This window comes from Caretta caretta, chromosome 18 (genome assembly GCF_965140235.1).
Source record: "Caretta caretta isolate rCarCar2 chromosome 18, rCarCar1.hap1, whole genome shotgun sequence".
In the NCBI taxonomy this organism is placed as follows: Eukaryota; Metazoa; Chordata; order Testudines; family Cheloniidae; genus Caretta; species Caretta caretta.
In genome coordinates, this window is record NC_134223.1 from 1,672,691 (window position 1) to 1,694,771 (window position 22,081).

The following is a 22,081-nucleotide window of genomic DNA, read 5'->3' on the forward strand; positions in this document are numbered from 1 at the left end:
CCGGAAACAGCACGTTTCTTTAGTTCCCCCAGTTCCACCTTGGAATCTCGCGTCCTCGCCCAGGGAACATCCTGTCCGCACCTGGCCTGGCGCTGCCCTCGCAGCACTGCAGGAGCCTCAACCAGGCCAGCTTTCTGCCTCAAAGCCGCCCAGGAGAGCCTGACTGCCCCACCAGCGACACAGCTGTGGCCTAGGGACCTGACCCAGCTGCTGCTGAGATCAATGAGAAGCTCCTGACGGCATGGGACAGGGCTCGCTGCCCAGTGTGGCCTAGGAGACATGGCACCAGACTGGGAGGGGGACACCTGAATTCTTCTCCAGCTTGGCCATTCATCTTGGGAAAAAGAAAAGGAGTACTTGTGGCACCTTAGAGACTAACCAATTTATTTGAGCATGAGCTTTCGTGAGCTACAGCTCACTTCATCAGATGTCACTTCCCCTCTCAGACCCCTACTCCCAGCAGCATTTGCCCATATTTCTCTTCCACACCTCAGCCTTGCCTCTCTATTGAGACTTGGAGCTCTCTGCAGACAGGGACTATCTCCCATCATGTATCTCTAAAGCACCTGGCCCCTGACTCCTCCAAGTCCTACTGAAATGACATCATGCCCCTTAATCCCCCCAAAAGTCTGGGAATCACCATCTAAGCCAAGGCCCGTCCCCTGTGTTACACAAGCAGGAACCCGCGGCCTGTTTTAAAAGGAGCCTTTCTTTTTAGTGACTGAAAAGTGGGTTAGTTCATTAAACACGCTCCAGATTTCACCCTGGAGAAATGTGCTGCTAAAAATGAAAATAAAGCTGCCAGCAATTGAAAATACAAATGAAAAAGTACCCACGTGCAGCATTCCAGTTTGGGCTCTTTTTTCATTTGCCAGCCCAGTCCCTTCCACCCTATCAAAGCCTCACCTCCTTGCAGAGGCCTGATCCTCTAACATGCACATGCACTTGTGTGACTGGTAATTGACTGGGTGGATTTGCTCCAAACTTTCTGAAGCAGTTCACCTTTGGATGGGGCCAGCTTGGGCAAAATTTCACCCCAGAAAGGACAATATCTGAGGTAGTTATGAGGGAATGAAGACAGCTCTAATGTTCCCTTCCCACTCACATTTTACTGGCAGGTCACACCACGGGAGGGATCTTCCCACCCAGCAAGGGGATGTTATTTGATGTGGAATCGCACTAAGATTTACAGCCAGCTCTTTCACCCTGTCAGCCTTCACTGGCCAATGATTCTTCAATAGCTGTTAACAAAATGGAGAAAACAGCCTAGGTTGCCATGAGAGCACAGCTCCCATTTAAGCACCAGAACCCGTGGCTAGATTTTCAGCACAGGGTGGGTGCCCGTCCATTTACAAACACCTCTCAGCTCCCTGGGTCTGGAATCCCACCGACCTAGCGAACGTGAAGGGTGGTGCACAGAGGCTGGGCAGGATTCAGCAGTGGAAACAGCCTTTTCTTCAATACATCTCTTTATTATAGGCTTGGCTGAGCGATGAGTCACTGCTGGAAATGAGGACCCTGTGACTAGACTGGGATCAGGACAGCAGGGTTCAGTTCCTGGCTCTGATTTCTCTGAGTCTCAGTTCCCCATCTCTATAATGGGCAATGCTCCTTCCTTTGGCTGCTTTGTGTATTTCGGCACCTCGCTCCCATGGATTTCAATGCGATTTAGTACCTCTGAGGTCCTGGGGGCTACAGCACCTCTCTGGCTCACGCACTAGTCTACACTGACGTTCCAAACACATTCAGTAGACAAGAACAAAATGAGTGGCCTAGCAGCCCGGCTCAACCAGAAATAGACCCGTGCCTTTATTAATAGCCATTCCACTCCCAAGCAAACCAACGAACTCCAAGCCCTAGCAACCTCTCGCTCATTGTCCTCCAAGGCCAGCGGATTTCAGCAACGTTACAGGTGTTTCCTTCCCTGTTTCCTACAGTAGCTTGGCAGCACTGGTGGGAATGGCCATCGACACACAACAAGACCAGCTAAGTCCTGTCAGCCTGGCCTACTCCTGCTGTGAAAGCCAGCAGTTCAGGGTGCTGAGCACCCAGAGGAAGGCACTCAGCACTTGCCAGGATCAGGCCTCAAGTGCTCAGCAGAGGTGCACGGCAAAGATGAGATATCATCTCTTCTGCTATCAGAGGATGCCAGACATGGCCTGTTCTCCCGGGCCCGGGGCCAAGGCCCAGGGCTTAGCCAAGTGCAGACAGCAAATACTTGGCACCTAGATACCAGTGCTCAGGGAATGGGCAAAGTGCCCACTGACCCCAGTCACAACAAACCCTAATCTCCCTTTCAGGGGCAAACGAGGGAAGAGAGAAGAGGGGTGGGACTGGTGCTGGGCAGAGACACCCAGACAGGACTAGCAGAGACACAGCGGGGACCTTCTCTTCCACGAGGGCCTTGGGCACAGGGTGGGGCTGCCGGCGCCCAGGTATACCCACCCCAGACGACGGGTGCTGCTCGGAAAAGTGGCTGAATCAGGGGAACACGTAACTTATGCTGGGGCGGGAGGAGGGTGAAACTTAAACTCAGGAGTGCAGTGGAGTCCTTCCCCCCGCACCCCCAAATACCCCTGCCCCACACAACTGCTACCACATGCATGCATCTTGCTCAGGCCAGATGGTGTCTATATTAGAGAGCAGAGCCGGCCACATCTCACCCAGCAGATCTGCTCCTCAGGGCCTTCCCCGGGGTCTCGGCACCGGGCCGGAGGGTTCCAATGCAACATTCACTGAGCCAGCCCAGCCCGGGGACAGCCCGTGGAAGTCGGACTCACTCTGGCATCAGACTTTAAGGCCAAAAGGGACCATCATGATCACCTAGTCTGACCCCCTGCACATCATAGGCCACAGAACCTCACCCATCCACTCCTGAAATGGGCCCCTAAGCTTTGGCTGAGCAAGACAGAGGATCCACCATTTACTCTAGTTCAAACCAGCAAGTGGCCCAGCCCCCTGCTGCAGAGGAAGGTGAAACACCCCAGGGTCTCTGCCGATCTGACCTAGGGACAATTCCTTCCCAACCCCAATATAGTGACCACAATGGCCAGCCCAGCTTAGAGCCCAGAATCTTTATCTGTGGTGATGAATGAGCTGGAAAGATTTCTGCTGGATAGCCCCTTTCTAGGCCAACTTTGCAGGGCCGGGAGTTAGGGGAGGAAAGAACACCTGCACATGAAAGCACATCCAGGAAAACACTCCAGAATCTTCCTGGCTGCATATTTTCTGTGGCTTTTGTTTTTCATTTATATTTATTAATTTATTTACTTTTCTTCTTAATGACTGTCTACCCCAAGGAAAGCCCAGGGCCTTGCTTTATCAGCCAGTGTTTTGCCCAAGTCTTCTATGTGCTCCTCAAATGTTCATAAAATTCCACCTGCAAACCATTATTCTACTGATCACAGCCAAACAGACCATGTGACAAGGCTATTAAGGCTGCAAAGTCAAGCTTCCTCTGCCCTTTGCCCTCCTGGGGCGCAAGGCCCATAACTCGATCACATACTAGTTTTCCCCAGCACCCCTGCCTCAGTTAGTGCTCAGAGACCTGCCCTGGGGATGAACCACAGCTGTGCACTACAGCTGGTCTGTAGCACCCCTGCTTTTGACCTTGATCTCTCTGTGCCTCTATTCCCCGTCTGCAAAACAGGGATCGCAACACCCCCCACCCCCCACGGTGCTGGAAAATAATGTCATTGACATCCATTCCTTACTGCTTGGGAAGCACTCAGAGAATAAATACTGCGATGAGAGCCACAGAAAAGCCCAGGAGGAAATAAATTTGCTTTTCAGAGCTGGGGTTGAGCAGTGTGCAGTAAATGAGGCCTGGGGCCACACGCGGAACAATGAGGATAAAATGAAGTATTGCCTAGCTGCTCGTTCAGGGAGCGCTGTGGAGAACACAGCACGGTCACGGCATTACAGACAGACTACATACGTACAAGGGGACCAAATTAGGGTTGCATAGACAAGCTTAGTCCTGGCGTTTTTAACTCTGGAGTGCTCGACTCTGCAGCCTTCCTGTGCCTTTCGCGTCGCTGTGTGTGGGGATTGATATGGCTGCTGTATTGTTTCTGATCAGCGCAGCCCACTCGGCAACAGTAGGTCTTAGCTCGGACTTAGCAATGGCATCAAGCAGGAGTCTCCAAAAGAGTTCTGAACCTCTGCCCGTCTCTGGCTGCCTCCTAACACTGCCGTCGCTCATCCCACAAGCTCCCCACAGACCCGCTGCAGCTGAAGGTCTGTTCTGCCAGGTCCAGAGCAGCAGCGGGCCTCTCTTCTGACCAGCCCCGACGGTTCGCTTTAGGGGACGCGTGTGCTTCGGCACTCGGCTGAAAAGGGATGGCCAGATGCACGCACTTCGCTGCTTTGCTGAAAGGAGGCTTTGCAGCGTTTGTTCAACCCGGGCAATATGAGAGCAGCATTTCACAGCAGCAGGGTGGGGGCCATGGGCCTCCTCTCCGTACAGTACCGAGAGGTCAGGCCAATAGCGAGAGATCCAGCAGTATCACACGTCCAGCTCTTCCCACCCCAGCCCCAACTGCCACATTTGCACGGCATGAAGCTTTATAACTGTCCAATATCCCAATGACAGGTTTCAGAGCAACAGCCGTGTTAGTCTGTATTTGCAAAAAGAAAAGGAGTACTTGTGGCACCTTAGAGACTAACCAATTTATTTGAGCATGAGCTTTCGTGAGCTACAGCTCACTTCATCGGATGCATACTGTGGAAACTGCAGCAGACTTTATATATACACAGAGAATATGAAACAATACCTCCTCCCACCCCACTGTCCTGCTGGTAATAGCTTATCTAAAGTGATCATCAGGTGGGCCATTTCCAGCACAAATCCAGGTTTTCTCACCCTCCACCCCCCCACACAAAAGAGTGAATTTGTGGGGGGGGGCGGGGTGGAGGGTGAGAAAACCTGGATTTGTGCTGGAAATGGCCCACCTGATTATCACTTTAGATAAGCTATTACCAGCAGGACAGTGGGGTGGGAGGAGGTATTGTTTCATATTCTCTGTGTATATATAAAGTCTGCTGCAGTTTCCACAGTATGCATCCGATGAAGTGAGCTGTAGCTCACGAAAGCTCATGCTCAAATAAATTGGTTAGTCTCTAAGGTGCCACAAGTACTCCTTTTCTTTTTGCAATATCCCAATGGCTCCCTTGACTCTGCTCCATAGATTTTGCTCAGTCCCCACAGGGCACCAGGGAGCAGGGCCCCGCCCAGCCACTCCTCTCAGCCGATCTGCGCTGGAGCAGAGAGACTTCACTGCCCAGGAGCCTGGCCCAGCCCCTTCTCCTTTATTCAGGGCTAGTCTCCGGGTCCAGCTGGCATCAGCAGGGAGAGAAGGGCTTTTCAGCATGAGGTCATGGTTAAGGCACAACCACGGGAATCAGGACTCCTGAGTCCTCGTCCCAGGATCTGTGTCGAACCTGCTGTGCAACCCTGGGCCTCAGCTTCCCCAGGTGTGAAATGGGGGGTGACAGTTCCCCATCACCCCCTCTGGGGGGAGCGAGTCACTCTTGTCTGTGTAGTGCTTGGAGACCCCTGGACAGCAGGCGCCAGCTAAGGGGCAGGATTGTGTTATCAAATCTCCTTAGTGACAGTGAAACAATAGGGGGAAAAGGCAAAAACTCTGGGAGCTGGAAAGCGCTGTCCAGCTGGACTGGCCAGTTCCCTAGAGGCATGAGTCAGAGGCTTTTGACGCCAGTCCAGGGCTGGGTCCAAGGCAGGAGCAACGTGGGACTCACCCACAGAGTGGAACTAACTCGGGCTGGAATCTGCACACCAGGCTGTCCGTGTGATGCACCAACCCACGTGACACGGGCATGGAAGGGCAACATGGGCAACCTGGGGGGAGGGGGAGCCTTCTTCTGACCTGGCCCCCAGCATGGACAGGGATCATCATGTGGCTTCAGAGACAGGATGGGATGGAGCAAAGGGAAACCAGCCTGGAGGGAGAGGGCCCCTTGCCCCAAGTCATACACCAGCCTGGCCCCACTGACAGCTCAGCAGACAGTCTGACAGACAGGCTGACAGACACGGTGCCTATTTAGCTCCCCTGCCCCTCTCCACCAGGGTCAGGCCAGGCCCCCTCTGGCTTCAGGGAACCTCACGGCATCCCGCCTTGGGCCATACAGAGTCTGTGGGTAACACAGGGCGCATGGTGCCCTCACATCCCAGTCACACCCCGAGCCAGTCTCTGCCCTGCAAAGTCTCTTTGGCAGCAGGGGGGCCAGCAGGAGTCCTCCATCATCCAGCACAAATGCTACGAAAAGCTACCCAGACAAGTCCCCTGGCACTGGGCCTCAGCCAGCTGGGGGGCGCCATGGAGCACCCACCCACCCCCACCCCTATCCCCATCGGCCCTAAGTGACTAGCTCTCCCAGCTGCTGGGCCTCAACCCAGACCTCCACAGGGCAGCACTGAGAACCAGCCCCAACAGCCCTGCATGAGCAGAACTCAAACCCCGCCCTGGACCCACGGCAGCTCAGAGCACTCAGCCCAGGACCCCTAGGACAGCCGTCAGGCTCAGAGAGCAGGCCAAGCCCTCCCCAAGGCCAGAGCGATCAGCCCTAGCTCCCTGCTAGCTCCCCCCGCTCCGGTGTGCTCCCTCCGCCCTGCCACAGCGCGGCTCCGTCTCAGCTGCCCAGGAGGCTATTCTCTGCCTCAGGCTTTGGCCCAATGCTTAGCACATTCCTCCCAGGTCAACATTACCTAATTTATCCACAGCTCCTTCTCTGCCCTCACTCAGAATAGCAGCCGCTGCAGAGAAAGAAGGGGGAAGCCCCTAACATTACCAAAAGAAACAGTCCAGCACCTGGGCATCCGTCAGAGGAGGGGCTCGCACTGCACGCTGCAGCGGCCTGAGGGGGACACTCCACAGCAGTCTGCGGGGAGCCTGCTCCTGCTCACCCTGCAGTCAGTGACAAAAGCCCCATCGAATTCAGCCGGAGCAGGATTGGACCCTTTGAATTTAAACATTCCAGGGTGGGAAGAGAACCCAAGTCCTGACTCCCAGAACACCCTGCTCTACCCCGCAATCACACTCACGCCCCGGAGCCGGGACAAGAACCCAGGTGTCCTGACTCCCGGACCATCTTGCTCTACCCCGCAATCACACTCACGCCCCGGAGCCAGGACAAGAACCCAGGTGTCCTGACTCCCAGAACACCCTGCTCTACCCCGCAATCACACTCACGCCCCGGAGCCAGGACAAGAACCCAGGTGTCCTGACTCCCAGAACACCCTGCTCTACCCCGCAATCACACTCACGCCCCGGAGCCAGGACAAGAACCCAGGTGTCCTGACTCCCAGAACACCCTGCTCTACCCCGCAATCACACTCACCCCCCGAAGCCGGGACAAGAACCCAGGTGTCCTGACTCCCAGAACACCCTGATCTACCCCGCAATCACACTCACCCCCCGAAGCTGGGACAAGAACCCAGGTGTCCTGACTCCCGGACCATCTTGCTCTACCCCGCAATCACACTCACGCCCCGGAGCCAGGACAAGAACCCAGGTGTCCTGACTCCCAGAACACCCTGCTCAACCCCGCAATCACACTCACGCCCCGGAGCCAGGACAAGAACCCAGGTGTCCTGACTCCCAGAACACCCTGATCTACCCCGCAATCACACTCACCCCCCGAAGCCGGGACAAGAACCCAGGTGTCCTGACTCCCGGACCATCTTGCTCTACCCCGCAATCACACTCACGCCCCGGAGCCAGGACAAGAACCCAGGTGTCCTGACTCCCAGAACACCCTGATCTACCCCGCAATCACACTCACCCCCCGAAGCCGGGACAAGAACCCAGGTGTCCTGACTCCCAGACCACCCTGATCTACCCTGCAATCACACTCACACCCCGGAGCCAGGACAAGAACCCAGGTGTCCTGACTCCCGGACCATCTTGCTCTACCCCGCAATCACACTCACCCCCCGAAGCCGGGACAAGAACCCAGGTGTCCTGACTCCCGGACCATCTTGCTCTACCCCGCAATCACACTCACGCCCCGGAGCCAGGACAAGAACCCAGGTGTCCTGACTCCCGGACCATCTTGCTCTACCCCGCAATCACACTCACGCCCCGGAGCCAGGACAAGAACCCAGGTGTCCTGACTCCCGGACCATCTTGCTCTACCCCGCAATCACACTCACGCCCCGGAGCCAGGACAAGAACCCAGGTGTCCTGACTCCCAGAACACCCTGATCTACCCTGCAATCACACTCACCCTCCGGAGCCAGGACAAGAACCCAGGAGTCCTGACTCCCAGAACACCCTGCTCTACCCCACAATCACACTCACGCCCCGGAGCCAGGACAAGAACCCAGGTGTCCTGACTCCTAGAATACCCTGATCTACCCTGCAATCACACTCACGCCCCGGAGCCAGGACAAGAACCCAGGTGTCCTGACTCCCAGAACACCCTGCTCTACCCCGCAATCACACTCACTCCCCAAAGCCAGGACAAGAACCCAGGTGTCCTGACTCCCGGACCATCCTGCTCTACCCCGCAATCACACTCACCCCCAGAGCCAGGACAAGAACCCAGGTGTCCTGACTCCTAGAATACCCTGATCTACCCTGCAATCACACTCACGCCCCGGAGCCAGGACAAGAACCCAGGTGTCCTGACTCCCAGAACACCCTGATCTACCCCGCAATCACACTCACTCCCCAAAGCCAGGACAAGAACCCAGGTGTCCTGACTCCCGGACCATCCTGCTCTACCCCGCAATCACACTCACCCCCAGAGCCAGGACAAGAACCCAGGTGTCCTGACTCCCAGAACACCCTGATCTACCCGCAATCACACTCACCCCCAGAAGCCGGGACAAGAACCCAGGTGTCCTGACTCCCAGAACACCCTGATCTACCCTGCAATCACACTCACCCCCGGAGCCGGGACAAGAACCCAGGAGTCCTGACTGCTGGGCCCTGCTCTAGCTGCTCTTGGAGATGGGGAAGCTAAAAAGAACCCTGGAGTCCTAGAAGACCAGGCCAGGCTCCCCGTGGAAACGGGGCCCAGTAAGGGCGGATCTGGCCAAGGACCAGGGGGGAGCCCTGTGCAGGGAAGGAGGCTCTGGCACGACTCCGCTTGCCGGCTCTGAAGGCGAGGTGGGGGCAGGGGCTGGTGCTGCTCTGCAGCGACTCCTTTGGACGAGTTAGGCACATTGCTCGGGCGACTCGCAGCCCCGGGACTCCCGCTGGCTGCCAAGCTACCCCCACCCCTCTATCGGCCTCACAAGTTTGCATCACAAACAGCTTCAGACTCCCCCAGCCCTGCTCAGTCTGCCCGGGGGCCTGAAGCTGGCAGAGGTCTCCAACCACTCTCTGGGGAGCTGGGCAGTGCCATCCCTCCCTCCCCACTAACACACCTGCTCCAACACTTGCAACCGCATCCCACCAGCCAATGGGCGCCCTGCCCCAGAGAGGCCTTCGGAGAGGCACAAAGGATGCTGGGAGGGGAGGGAGGATAAGCCGCCCATGTATGCAGGGGTGAGGAAGGCTGGAAGGAGGGCACACAGGCTGCCCGGTGACCATGGCTCTGTGGGCTTAAACCCACCGTGTGGCCCAGATTGGTGCTGGGAAGAGCCACCCAGGGGCAAGGGTCATGGGTGCAGGGATCAAGCAGAGCCAGGTGCTGGCTGAAGAGTTGGCAGAGTCCATGTGCCGAAGAGAGAAGAGGAACCCAGATCAGACCATGGCCACGGGGCTGCATGGGAGAGGTCCTCCCTGGAAATCTGTGTGACCTGGAAGGAAATGCCCACAGAGACAGAAGCAGCGGGAGTTGATTTTATCGTTAACTCTGTGACCAGGAACACGGCCTAGCAGGGTTGGAGGATCCTGCATGGACTCCAACAGCTGCACAAAACACCCATCGCATGGGCCCATCCCCCACCTCGAAGGGCAGCTAGAGCAGAGAGCTGTGAGGCAAGACTCCTGGGTTCTCTTCCCAGCTCTGGGAAAGCAGTGGCATCTAGTGGTCAGAGCAGGGGACTGGGTGCCAGGACTCCAGGGTTCTCTTCCCAGCAAGTGGCTGTCAGCAGAGCAATGAGGGCTCCTTCACAAAGCTCTGCAAGAGGCCACAGAAATACCCGGCATGTGCATTATCCCAGAAGAAGGGCAGGCTCAGACCCCTGGCTGATTGAGGGGGTCCTGGGGCAGGCAGGTATGAGCCCTAAGTCCATCCAGGTTTGCTCTGAAGCAGGTGCTAGATAGCTTCCAGGCCTTGGTGGTTCTGAGCCAGGAAGCAGCGTGTGTGCAGAGCTCAGCCCAGGCTTGACAAACTCACCACACCCCCGAGGCCACAGCTGCTATCGCTTCTCTCACAAACCAGCTCTAGATTCACCAGCCTTTGCCAAGGACCTCTCATGGGTGTCACCATGACTCAGGGTGGGGGAGATGGGAGTGCAGCCGGCTGAGAAAGCCACCACTGCCTCCCAGGGCCAGAGGTAGCTGCCTGCCTGCCTTGGCATCAGGAGCAACATCAAAGCAGCGGCAGGAGGGGAGGAAAGATGAGGAGGGGAGGGCAAAGCAGACAGCTCTGGGGGCTGGGGAGCGCCATACAGCACCAGGCATTTTGGGATGTATAGGTAGGGGCATTGCCAGCAGATCGAGGGACGTGATCATTCCCCTCTATTCGACATTGGTGAGGCCTCATCTGGAGTACTGTGTCCAGTTTTGGGCCCCACACTACAAGAAGGATGTGGATAAATTGGAAAGAGTCCAGCGGAGGGCAACAAAAATGATGAGGGGACTGGAACATATGACTTATGAGGAGAGGCTGAGGAAACTGAGATTGTTTAGTCTGCAGAAGAGAAGAATGAGGAGGGATTTGATAGCTGCTTTCAACTACCTGAAAGGGGGTTCCAAAGAGGATGGCTCTAGACTATTCTCAGTGGTAGCAGATGACAGGACAAGGAGTAATAGTCTCAAGTTGCAGTGGGGGAGGTTTAGGTTGGATATTAGGAAAAACTTTTTCACTAGGAGGGTGGTGAAACACTGGAATGTGTTACCTAAGGAGATGGTGGAATCTCCTTCCTTTGAGGTTTTTAAGGTCAGGCTTGACAAAGCCCTGGCTGGGATGATTTAGTCGGGGATTGGTCCTGCTTTGAGCAGGGGGTTGGACTAGACGACTTCCTGAGGTCCCTTCCAGCCCTGATATTCTATGATTATGATTCAGGCCCCACCAAGCCCTGAGCTCCCAGTTCAGCTAGAGATGCCTAGACACACGCATCCCTCAGCCCACCCCAGGCACACCCAGCCAGCCCACATGGCCTGTCCTGCGCGTGCAGTCTGGGAAGGATTAGATTATCATTGGTGGGTGTTGGTAAATGTCGGTTTCACCCAGCGTGGCTAGATAGCAAGCGTGAGAAATCGGGACAGGGAGCGGGGGGTAATAGGCGTCTATATTAGACAAAGCCCCGAATATCGGGACATCTGGTCACCCGAGTTTCACCACACATACAAGGGGAATGTTCCCATTGATCTTACGCAAATGTCTCAGAGAGGCAAAGGAAGAAGAGTGCAGCCAGGGAGCTAGAGTTTGATCTAAGGCTATTTACTTTATCTGTTTCCACAGGCAATACTGATGTGTTTTAGCAGCTTTAACTTCATGCATCTCAAGGCCCGTCAGCAAGTAACTGCCTGATGCCCCGTAACTTGCCTGATGCCCCGTAACTTGCCTGCGCCTGCGGAAGTTAGAAAACCTGTTTGGCAGCAAACATGGATATTATCTGTCAAAACTACTAAAGCCAGGTCAGTTCTGCCAAGCCCCCTCCAGCCTGCACAATGAGCCCCCTCTGCATAGCTCCTGGCTCATTCCATAGCCAGGAACACAACACCTCCAGGACCACCCATTTCCCCTTGCCAAACCAGGCTGCAGCAGCTTGCAGCGCCTCTCCTGAGCTGGCCAGCAGGAGGCGCTATTGAAGGGGCATGAATCTCTCACACAGTCAGGAATACAGACATGCCACAGGGTTAATTGGTTCAAGGAACCTTTTATCATAGCCCCGGGGGACTGAGGCCTGTGCTCTCCCCATGACAGTCTCACTTCCATTGCACTCCAGGTCCTTACATGCGGTTTGCTCACAAGCACTGGGTCTCTTGCCTTTGGTATACAAAGCAAAAGTCAGACAGAATCCTGGTTGCCTCACAAACAAGCCTTTGCACAGAGCCTGCACCAGGGCAGAGGTGCAGCGCTCGGCTGGGTACAGCAGTGGGGCCTCCAAAGGTGTTTCCCTTCTGCCCTGCCCTTCGCCCTAGAGGAGGGCACTCAGAGGACAAACATTCTATCACAAGTCACCAAAAATCACGGTGCCCAGCTCTCGTGGCCATGCCCCAAGGGAGGCAGCAGGTGTGCTGGACGGATTCTCAGGAACAGAGATGGAATCAGGTCCCCAACCCCCTCCTCCGCAGCAGCAGCCACCCCCAGCTCCCAGTCTGAGCACTGCAGGGCTGGGGGTTAATGAGGAAAGCAGGAGCACTGAGCACTCTCTTAGCAAGGGCGGAGCTGAGTCTCCAAACCATGCTCCAAGATCCAGCTCCCAGGCTGCGTCCTAGGCCACACGGCACTGGTGGGAGCTACCACTGGGCCCTGTGCTTCCAGCCTGACCCACGCACGGGACCCCTGGAGCCTCGTATTCCCCGGGCATCCCTGTTCTAGCTGCACGTTGGAACAACCAGACGGTAAACGCAGCGACTGCACTGGGCTCAGACAGCTCCATGTGCCACTGAGAACAAGAATCCACAGCAAGACACGGCCCCCTCTGGGGCAGCCCACGAGCTCCCCCACAACTGTACAGATTCCCTCTCTGCCTGCACGGCCATGCTACTGCCCTTGGGCTGGCCCAGCGTGGCAGCTGCTGGTGCAGGGTAGCCGTGGTGGCACACAAATGCCTTTCTGTATGTGGTGCTCATTCCCCCAGCCCAGCCGCAGGCTCCACACCAGGGATTCCTCAGCCCAGAGAGCCCCGCATGCAGGCTGCCACAGCCCCAGCAAAAGCCCCTGAAATCCTGCCGCCTGCTCCGATTTCTGACACCCCCCACCCCGTGTTCACACCCTGCTCAGCAAGGTGAATGGCAAGCTTTGACACAGCTCGCCTGCCCACCAAACATTCCTCCCCTGACTTTTCCCTGGCCCCCCAGCCAGGAAGGAGCCGTGACCCCTTCCCGCACGGGGGCCTCGGGATGGAGGGGCGAAGGGTGGGGACCGGGGGCGGACATGAAACGCTCTTCACACACGCTTGCAGCCCACAGGAGGCGCCAGCCAGCAAGGCTGGAGGGGTGGCAACTAAGCAGCTCCACACACCTGGGAGCCCCAGCTTAACCTCCGAGCCCACAGCTCACCCCCCCACATCTTCCACAGGCACCAGCCCTCCTACACGCCCCCCCCCCCAGCTCCTTTAGGAGTCTGGCCCCTCTCCGGTTTCCACGGCAAACAGGACTCTCTCCTCAGCCCCCCGAGCAGGGATCCCGTCTCCATCGCTGGCCCTTCCCTCTCGGGAGGGAGGAGGCCCCCACTGTCAGTAAAGGGACAGCCGTGGGGCACAGAGGTGATGGCGCTCTGTGGGCTCAGAGCTTGCCACAGGCATAGGGAAGCAGGGCCTCTCTCGGGATGGGAATGGGGGGCCCCAGAGGGACCCAGCTAAGCCAGCTGGCAAGCACTGGCCCCCCGGGTGCCCCCTTCCCCACAGGCACTGCTTCCGGGCACTGTGATGGCATCTCCTTCATTGCAACAACCTAGAAAAGCTTGAGACCTGAGCTGGGAAAAGAACTAAACACTGGCTGTCCAGGGGTCTGCCTGGGGTGAGCGGGGGTCTCCCGGCAGGGAGGGGTCACTACAGAAGGGGGACTGGGAGCATCAGGGCCGTAGCTAACGGTCAGGGTCAGAGCCGGCCCCTCCCCCCATCCCACTGCGGCAGTCCTGCCACCCACAGCCCATGGGGTACGTGTCCCTCTGCACACAGGCAGGCTGGCCACAAGGACACACCCACAGCCACAAGACATCAGACCTTCCCTCTTCCCTGTGCAGCCAGGGCCAGACTCTGCTCAGCCTGGCATAGGGTCAGACTGGAGCCACTCCACTGTAGCTGAGGAATTTACACCAGGCGGGGGTAACTGAGCCCAGAACCTGGCCTGGTCCAGGAGGAGCATCCAGCAGCTAGTCACAGGGTCACATTAATTCAATAACTGTGCTGTCTGCTCCCACGTGGACAGCTGGATAGCAGGGGCATCAGACTCCTGGCGGTGCCGGACGAAGGGTCCAATCCTGATCTTGCTTACACCCGTTGGTGCTCAGATGCTAGGGGTCCTTTGCCCTCAATTCCCCCTTGGCCAAAGTTCCCTCTTCGCTTCTCCACACCTCTGCAGCTTGAGCCATCAGGCCAGAAGGGACCAGCGTGATGGAGTCTGACCTCCTGCCTAGCAAAGCTCGAGAAGCCTCCCCACGTAATCCCGCCCTGACCTCCTGGCGGAGCCAGCGCAGAGCTCGGAGAAAGACTGGCCACATGCTGGAGAATCCCCCACAACCCAGGCCAGTAGGCCCCTCATTCTTAAACATTTGCTCTAATTTCTAGTCTGAAGGTGTCTGGCTTCAGCGTGCAGCAACGAGTAGGATTACACCCACCCTCATTTCTCCAGGGGACGAGAGTGCAGGGAGAACTCACAGGGGCACGGTTCTCCTCTCACATCATGGAAATTCTGAGTTACTCTCCATTTACTTCCAACACAAGTGAGAGGGGAATCCAGCATCTAGCATCACCAGCTGTGACGAAGTGGGAATGTTTTTAATGTTTTCTCTGAATACTGGGTGGGTGCCTCAGTTTCCCCTAGGAATTTCTTAAGTATCTAGGTGGTGGGATAAGGGTGTGTGATTGTTGCAGAGCCCTAGAGGGCCAGCGTGAGGCTGTCCGGACAGAGAATGGCCGACCTGTCTCCTGGCAACTGATGGCCTGGGCCCTCCCCTACAAAGGTGCCAACTGAAGGTGTTGGAGAACAAAGAGATCAGGCAGCCTCCTGGCCCAGGAAAGAGACAAAGGCTAGAGGAGGGGCTGGAGAGTTTCAGTTTGGAGCTGGCTGGGAAAATGGTGGGAGGCCCAGATGGGGTTCTGGCCTCCCTGCCCCCCAAGATAGACCTGACTGAGGGATCCTGTTCTCTGTACCTACAAGCTCTGTTTTAGACCATGTTCCTGTCGTCTAATAAACCTGCTGTTTTACTGACTCGCTGAAAGTCACGGCTGACTGTGGAATTGGGGTGCAGGACCCTCAGGCTTCCCCAGGAGCCCCGCCTGTGCAGACTCGCTGCGGAAAGCGCACAGTCTGAGAAGGGGAGGCTGAATGCTCCAAGGTCAGACTCAAGAAGGTGGAAGCTGTGGAAGCTTCTTGCCCTGGAGGGCAGTCTGCTCTCAGAGAGGAGGCTCCCCCAGAGTCCTGACTGACTTCGTATGGAGTAGTTCCAGAACATCGCCCAGGGACTCCAGAACACCAGCTCTCACCATTTAAGCGGGAGCCTCACAGCACTGGAAGTAACTCTTAAAGCCCCAGCTCCTGGAGTCATGTGAATATCTGAGAATCTCTGCTTTCATTTTAAAAAAAAGAGTTTCTAGCCCGAACGTTGGTGGAGAAAACGTGACCAGTCAGATGGGAAGCTCAGAAGGCAAAGAGAGAGAAGCCCTACATTTACCTAAATAAAAAAAGTCTCATGATTTTTAAGCTAGTCACCGGACTCACGAGTTTGAATGCTTGGGCTTGGTGACACCCAGTACCCCCAACCCGCCCAGCTTCCACGAGAGAGCACGCCACATGCCAGTGATCGCCTGGTGGCACTTGGCCATGCCATGGGTGTGCCAGGTTGATTTTCCTGCTGTGTGTGGCATTCCTGTTGCTGGGCTGTGGCTCACAGGGCCTGGAGGGAAGCATGCTGATACATGGAGGCTTTGACAGATGGGCACAGCGGGGATCAGGCGTACCAAAAGGGCAGATGGTGGCCTGTGCTGCGTGCCCATGAAGGGGAGCCAGTGGGTGTCCAGTGACCACGGATTCCCTTCAATGGCCTCCCCATCACAGAGGCCGAGGGAGCTGTCTGCTTTGCGATTAGTCCGTCGGCTCCCCGCACAACCGGGCCCAGGCCTCTGCATGGGGTTCCTAGGCGCTACCGTAACAGAAATACTAACGTGGAAGGGGACAAGTGCAGGAGTGAAGGAGGGAGCGGGGGGGGGGGGGGGGGCTGGAGTGCAGCCGGGCATTTGAGGGGGGGAGGGGGGGCAAGGACAACATTGCTGCTAGGAGCCTGCCTTGGCCTGCACCTCGATACGCACAGCCAGGGCTTTCTACATCGCTCGGCCAGAACAAAAGGGCAGCCCCACTTTACCCTCCCATTGTGACATCAGCAACATGACATCACCATCCACAGCCATGACATCACCGTCTGCAGCTCCCCACCTGTCTCTCCCAGTGATCTGCATGGGGAAGTATCTGCGGTGCAGTGGGACAGCGCAGCTGACCATTCATCCCCAGCAGGCTGGGAGCCCAGAGCCAGGGTGCAGGCACTCACAAAGCCCCAGGATTTACTGCTGGCTTTTCCATTGCATTTCTGACCCACTCGCAGCCCTGGCCCCGCCTCACCCCAGCTCCTCAAAGCAGCAATTGACAAGAAGGGAGAAGGCAAGCGGGAGAGCTCCAACAACCTGCCTCATTTGGAAAACATCTCGGCTCCTACAGCCCAAGTTCCAGGCATATTTCTCAGCCACTGTCAGCTTTAATTTGGTCCAAGAATTCTGGGTCTGTGGTGCAAAGGAGAATGCAAGCGAGACAGAGGAAGAGAGGAGAGCAGGCAGAGAGGGGGAGGCCCGGAGGCCAGCCAAAGAGAGGTGTGTTTGTGCACCTCCCGGACACACAGCTGCCTCTACCACTTAGCAAACAACTGAGACACACAGTGGGCACCTCCTCCCGCACTCCACCCCCACCTGATGGGCACCTTCGCTCCCAACCCCTTTCCCCCAACGGGGCGGCTCCGTCTGCCGGTGACTCCGGACTGGCCACCCTTCGCACGGGCAAGCCGCCATTCAGAACTCTTCAGCACCTAGCGCAGCGGCTCCAGTTACTAAGCTGGATCCAGGGCTCCGCAAGCCCAGGCTGTGGGTTCTTGTTGAGACTCCTCTGGGGGGCCTATGGGATGACACCCACAGTGGCTGCTTGCAGGGCATTTCCACCTCCTGGCTAAAAATCAAGTGAGCCAGAGCCAGTCCCCTCACGCTAGCAGACGGCATGTGCTCGGGGCAGCACCATGCACTGCTCTATAGCTCCCCCTCTGGTCACTTTGGGAACTGCATTAAGCCACCCCTGGCAGGATAGCATCTCAATGTCTGGCAGGGCGCTGGGGGGCAGTAAACGCCTCTGGAGAGGGAGCTGTCCTTGGGAGACACCTGATGGGAATAAGATCCTGGCTCCCCCAGCCTCCCTCTCTCCAGGGAGACTATACCCCAGCTAAAGCTGTTGGAGCTGGGTAGGGGGGGGCCAACTGGAAGCCTGACCTCAGCACACCTCTTAGCCCAGGCTCTCCCCCCGCAGGGCTCCGGCATTGTAACTCAGGGCATGTCTACACCCTTGACTTACAGCCACCGCAGCAATTACTGCAGTGAATCATGTCCACACTACCCTCCTTCTGTCCGTAGTCCACACCAGGAGCACTTCCACCGAGTGAAGAGGGGCAGTGTCGGGGAGCCCAGACTCTTGGTTCCCTGCCAGGAGCCTGGCTACCCCCACAGGAACCCAGCTGCCCCCTGGGCTCTCAGCTCCCTGCTTCCCACCAGGAGCACATCAGCCGCCCAAGCTCCAGGCACAGAGCTCCCTGCTGAGAGCAGCCTTGGTTTTCCCAGGCTGCTCTGCTCTCAGAGTAGAGAGGGGAGCCCCGGTTTCTTGTCAATTTCATGGCTCTGTGTGGAGCTGTGAAATTGACAAGAATGACAGCCAACAGACACAGCCTGGCCCTAATTACACCCACATGAGCCCTGCTCCTCTCATGGAGATGGAGTTATGATGTCAGTGTAGCCGGGCACTGACATCGGTGGGAGCAAGGCTGCAGTGTGGACACTGACATAATTAGTGTATAATAACTGTAGCCTAGACCAGGCCTCAGAGTCTTTCAGCTGCCCCCGGCGGCCATGTCCACCTCTGCAAGGCTCCGCGCCCTGACAGCTTTCCTGGCTCTGCAGTCCCGCCCAACAGGATGGATGCCCCCTGCGCTGCGACCCTGGGTATGGGAGCCAGGGTTTCCAGAGAACAGGCATGTGGGGCTATCCTGGTCTTCAGAGGGGTCTGCGGTGGCAGGACCAACCCCACATTCTCTAACCCCAGCTAGGGAGAGATCCCCGAGGGAAGGGATGGCACGGGGGGGCAAGAAAACATGGGGTGGCTTGCACCTGGGCACAGGACTGGAACCTCCAGTCAGGGATCCTCCGGGCAGCTCAGAGCCCTTCTTCTGTGGGGAAGCTCCCCACTGCAATGGCCTAGGCTGGAGGTTAGAGGAGATTCCAGGGACTGGGCTTTAGCTTCATGAAGAAGCCAGCACACTTCCCAGGGATTGTCCCACCGAGCCTGCTGCCTGGTCCCATCCGAGGGCAGGGTGGGAGGTCTGCACACTCCCCTCTGGCTGCTAAGCTATGGCTGGATCGGGGTCCCAAGAGCCGTCCCACAGCCTGGGCTCCCTGCAAGAGAGGGCTGGGGAGAGATTCCTGGATTGTATAAATACTACAGAGGAGTCACTCAATCCATGTTCTATTTAGAGCCATGTTTACAATCCTGCCTCCCCCTCCTCGCACTTCCTCTCACCCAGCCCCAGGGAGGGAGGAGCAGATCCCACCCCGGTAGACCCTCTACTTTGAGAACAAGCCTGGGCAGGTGGGGGGGGGGGGGGGGGAAGAGGATATCTGCCTGTCACATGATCCTCTCCCATTCAGCTGCTCAGGGAATGGTGGCCTTGTGCACTATTCGCACAACCGCCCTGCAAGCCCCCTCATCATTCCCCTTCCAGACCCAGCACACACAGCCTGCCCAAGTCCCTGGGGATCCCTCCACCCTGCCACCCAGAGTCCCAGCACACTTACACACTCGCTGCCCAGCAGAGCCCCCAACCAGCCCAGCTCCTGCTTCCAGCACCCCAGGAAAGTGCACCCCCACCCCTGCAGTCCTGCCTGTGGCCCACAGACAGAGAAGTGGGCTGCTGCTTAAGGACAGGGCCAGCCAAACAGGGCCTGGGATGCAGGACACCTGGGTTCTATTTCCAGCTATGCCACTGACTAGCAAGTCCCCTCCCCACTCTGTGCCTCACTTTCCCCATCTGTGCAATGGGGTGGGAGAGACCCGGTCTCATGCAGGGGGGTTGGGAGCCTGCAATGGAGCATGCTAGACGGGGCAAGTCATCAGTCGCTCCTGAATCTGGGGCCGGGTGGGAGCAGCTCCCCACATGGGAGAAGGCAGGCTGCAGCCAGGCTCTACTTCCCTAGGCAAGGGGAGGTCACAGGTGAGTGAAATTTCAGACAGCCAGGCCCAGGGCAGGGGGCGTGAACAGAATGCAGCTACCCGCTTCATGCTACCCAGCATGCACGGCTCCACCTGGTCCAAGCAGCCTCTGCCCACCATCACCTGCCTCCAGCTCCATTTTCTGTGCCCTTGAGCCCCTGCCAGCGCCCCCAGGACTATTCAGAGAGCCAGGCCACCCCGGGTATCGTGTCCAACGCATGGCCAGGGCTGCAGCACCAAGCTCAACAGCCTTTCACCCATCCTATAAGCTGCCCCCAGCTGCAGCAGGCGGGCCCCCAGGATGGGGGTGCCCCACGCCCCTGAGATGGGCAAGCTTGAGCAATCACCTTCCAGGAACAGGCTCCCAGCAAAGGCTGAGGAGTCTCTCTAGCCGCCTGCATGTTCTCAGAGCCTGCGGACTCTCAGACACAAAGCTGTCCATTGTTACCCACGCAGCCCTGAGCCCAGGCCATGTGGGTGGAGAGCAGGCAGGGCAGACTATGTAACAACCTCCAGAGCCCCCAGAGGTCTCCTGCACTGAAGATCTTCTGGTGGAGCCAGGGCTGGGATAGCTGATGGGCACCAGCAGGGCTGGGGGGGGGCCTGGGCTGGGACAGTCGAAAGGCAGCAGGTCAGGATTGAACAGCATCAGTGGCGCTGAGTGGGTGCAGTGTCTACCCAGCGCAAGGCTCAGTGGGAGTAGTAGGGGGCACCAAGGGGAGCTGGCTCTTGCCAAGAGCCCAAAAATACTCCTGGCAACTTTCACCCAACTTGACTTTCCTGCCCCTCAAACATGCAGGGCACCCCAGTGCTCCATGTGCAACGAACAACGGCCCGGCACCCTGATCACCCGGGGTCCCCTTGCCTCTGCCAGCTCAGAGACGCAGCGTGGGGTGCCCGGCAGCGTTTTCCCCAGCACACACCCAGCCCAGGCTCCCTGGTCTGATCGCGGGAGGGAGCCAAGCCCAGCAGGAGCCTCCGCACGCCCTGCAGGGGCTGCTACAGGTGGGAGCAGCTGGCAGTAAACCCCACCTAGCCCGGGCTAAATCACCGCGGCCAGCGCTTGTCCAGGGCCAGCCAGGCTGCCCTGGGGGAGGCTGGCTGGGCAGAGGAAGGCGGGAGGGGCCGATCTCCTGGGGGAGGGGCCGAGCAGACTCCTGGAAAGGGGCTGCTCCCTGCCGCTGGTACGGGACATTTGATCGGTGCCCAGCTGTGAGCAGGAGGGGGAGCCCCGTCCCCTCACAGCCGGTGGGGACCCCCAGCCTACACGCTGCTGCGATGCCGTCCCGGCAGTGGCCTTCGCCTTCCCCTTGGCACCCAGGGATCGGGGAAAGGCTCCAGCAGCCAGCTCCCCTGCCCTGGCGCCCCCCAAACCATGTGCACCCAGGAGCTGCCCAAAGCCCCCTGCCCTGCAGAGCCGGACTGGCAGAGCCCAGCCCTCTCCGCGCCAGCCCCTCCGCCCCGCGGGCGGGTCCCTGCCTGGCTCCGGGCTCCCGCGAGCCCGCCGGGCTCGGAGCCCCCCGCGGCGGGGAGACAGAACCTGGGCTCACCCCAGCTCCCCCGCGGGCCGGGACCCCGGCCGGCCCCCAGGGCCTCTCGGGGGAGCCGCTCCCGCTCCGCTCCGCTCCGCTCCGCGCCGGCCGGGCGGTGCCTTTATTTTAAGGCGGCTATTTTTACCGCGCCCGCTCCGAGCACCCGGGCTGGCTGCTGCGCGGGGCCCGCCGGCTCCCGCCCGGAGCTGGCGCCCAAGGGGGGAGCGAGGGCAGCGGCCACGTCCGAGCGCCCGGGAGCCCTCCTGGGGGAGGCGCCCGCCGAGCAGGGGCCGCAGCCCAGCCCCGCCGCTGAGCCCCGCGCGGTCCGCACCCGCGGCACAGCGCGCCCGGGACAGAGCCAGCCGAGCACGGGCCGCCCCCGCGGCCCCCAGGCCCCAGCGCCAGGGGCCCCAGGCCGGGGCCAAGCTCCGCCCGCCCGCCCGCCGGGCTCGGGGCCGAGTCCCGGGCAGAGGCTCCGCGCAGACGGGAGCGGGGGTCCCCCTCGCCCCGGGACTTACCCGCAGGAGCGCAGCCAGCAGCAGCAGCGAGCAGCGCGCCCCGGGGAGCCGCTGCCGGGGACCCATGTTCCGGCTCGGGGCGCAGCGCCCTGATCCCGGCCCGGCACCGGCCCGCGCACAGGGTCCGTCCCTTTGTCTGGCTGGGCCGCCGGGCGCCCGCTCCGGCCACGAGCAACTTTTCCCTGCGCTCTGCCCTGTCCCGGCAGCGCCGCTCCGAATCTCGGCTCCTCACTCCCGGCCGGCTGGCGGCCAAACGCGGCCTGGAGTCCGGACTCCGGAAGGGAGCTGGGCGTGGGGAGGGGGTGGAGGAAGGAGCCGCGGCCGGGGCAAATCAGGAGTGAGTCCTGCTGGGTGAAGTCACAGTCAGGTCCCTAGGAACGGGGGGCACATCCCGAGCAGGGCCTGATCCTGCAAACAGTGACTTCACCCTGCACAGCCCCACTGAGCACAGCCAGGTTCCCAGCTTCTGGGTGCCAGCTGAACCTTCTCGCAG

General features: G+C 58.6%; 1 protein-coding gene across 3 annotated transcripts in view; it reads right to left on the bottom strand.

Annotated features, from left to right (window-relative positions):
- The window catches only part of HSPG2 (heparan sulfate proteoglycan 2), a 203,334-nt gene extending 181,504 nt beyond the window's left edge, over window positions 1-21,830 (bottom strand). For 2 of the 3 annotated variants that reach the window (XM_075121177.1, XM_075121176.1), the window contains exon 1: window positions 21,589-21,829. In XM_075121177.1, the coding sequence (XP_074977278.1) occupies window positions 21,589-21,654 (66 nt within the window). In that variant the 5' untranslated portion in view covers window positions 21,655-21,829. Of the gene's footprint in view, window positions 1-21,588 lie in introns of all 3 variants that reach the window. The other variant, XM_075121175.1, reaches the window with a different exon arrangement.
- Between the last annotated feature and the right edge of the window lie 251 nt (window positions 21,831-22,081).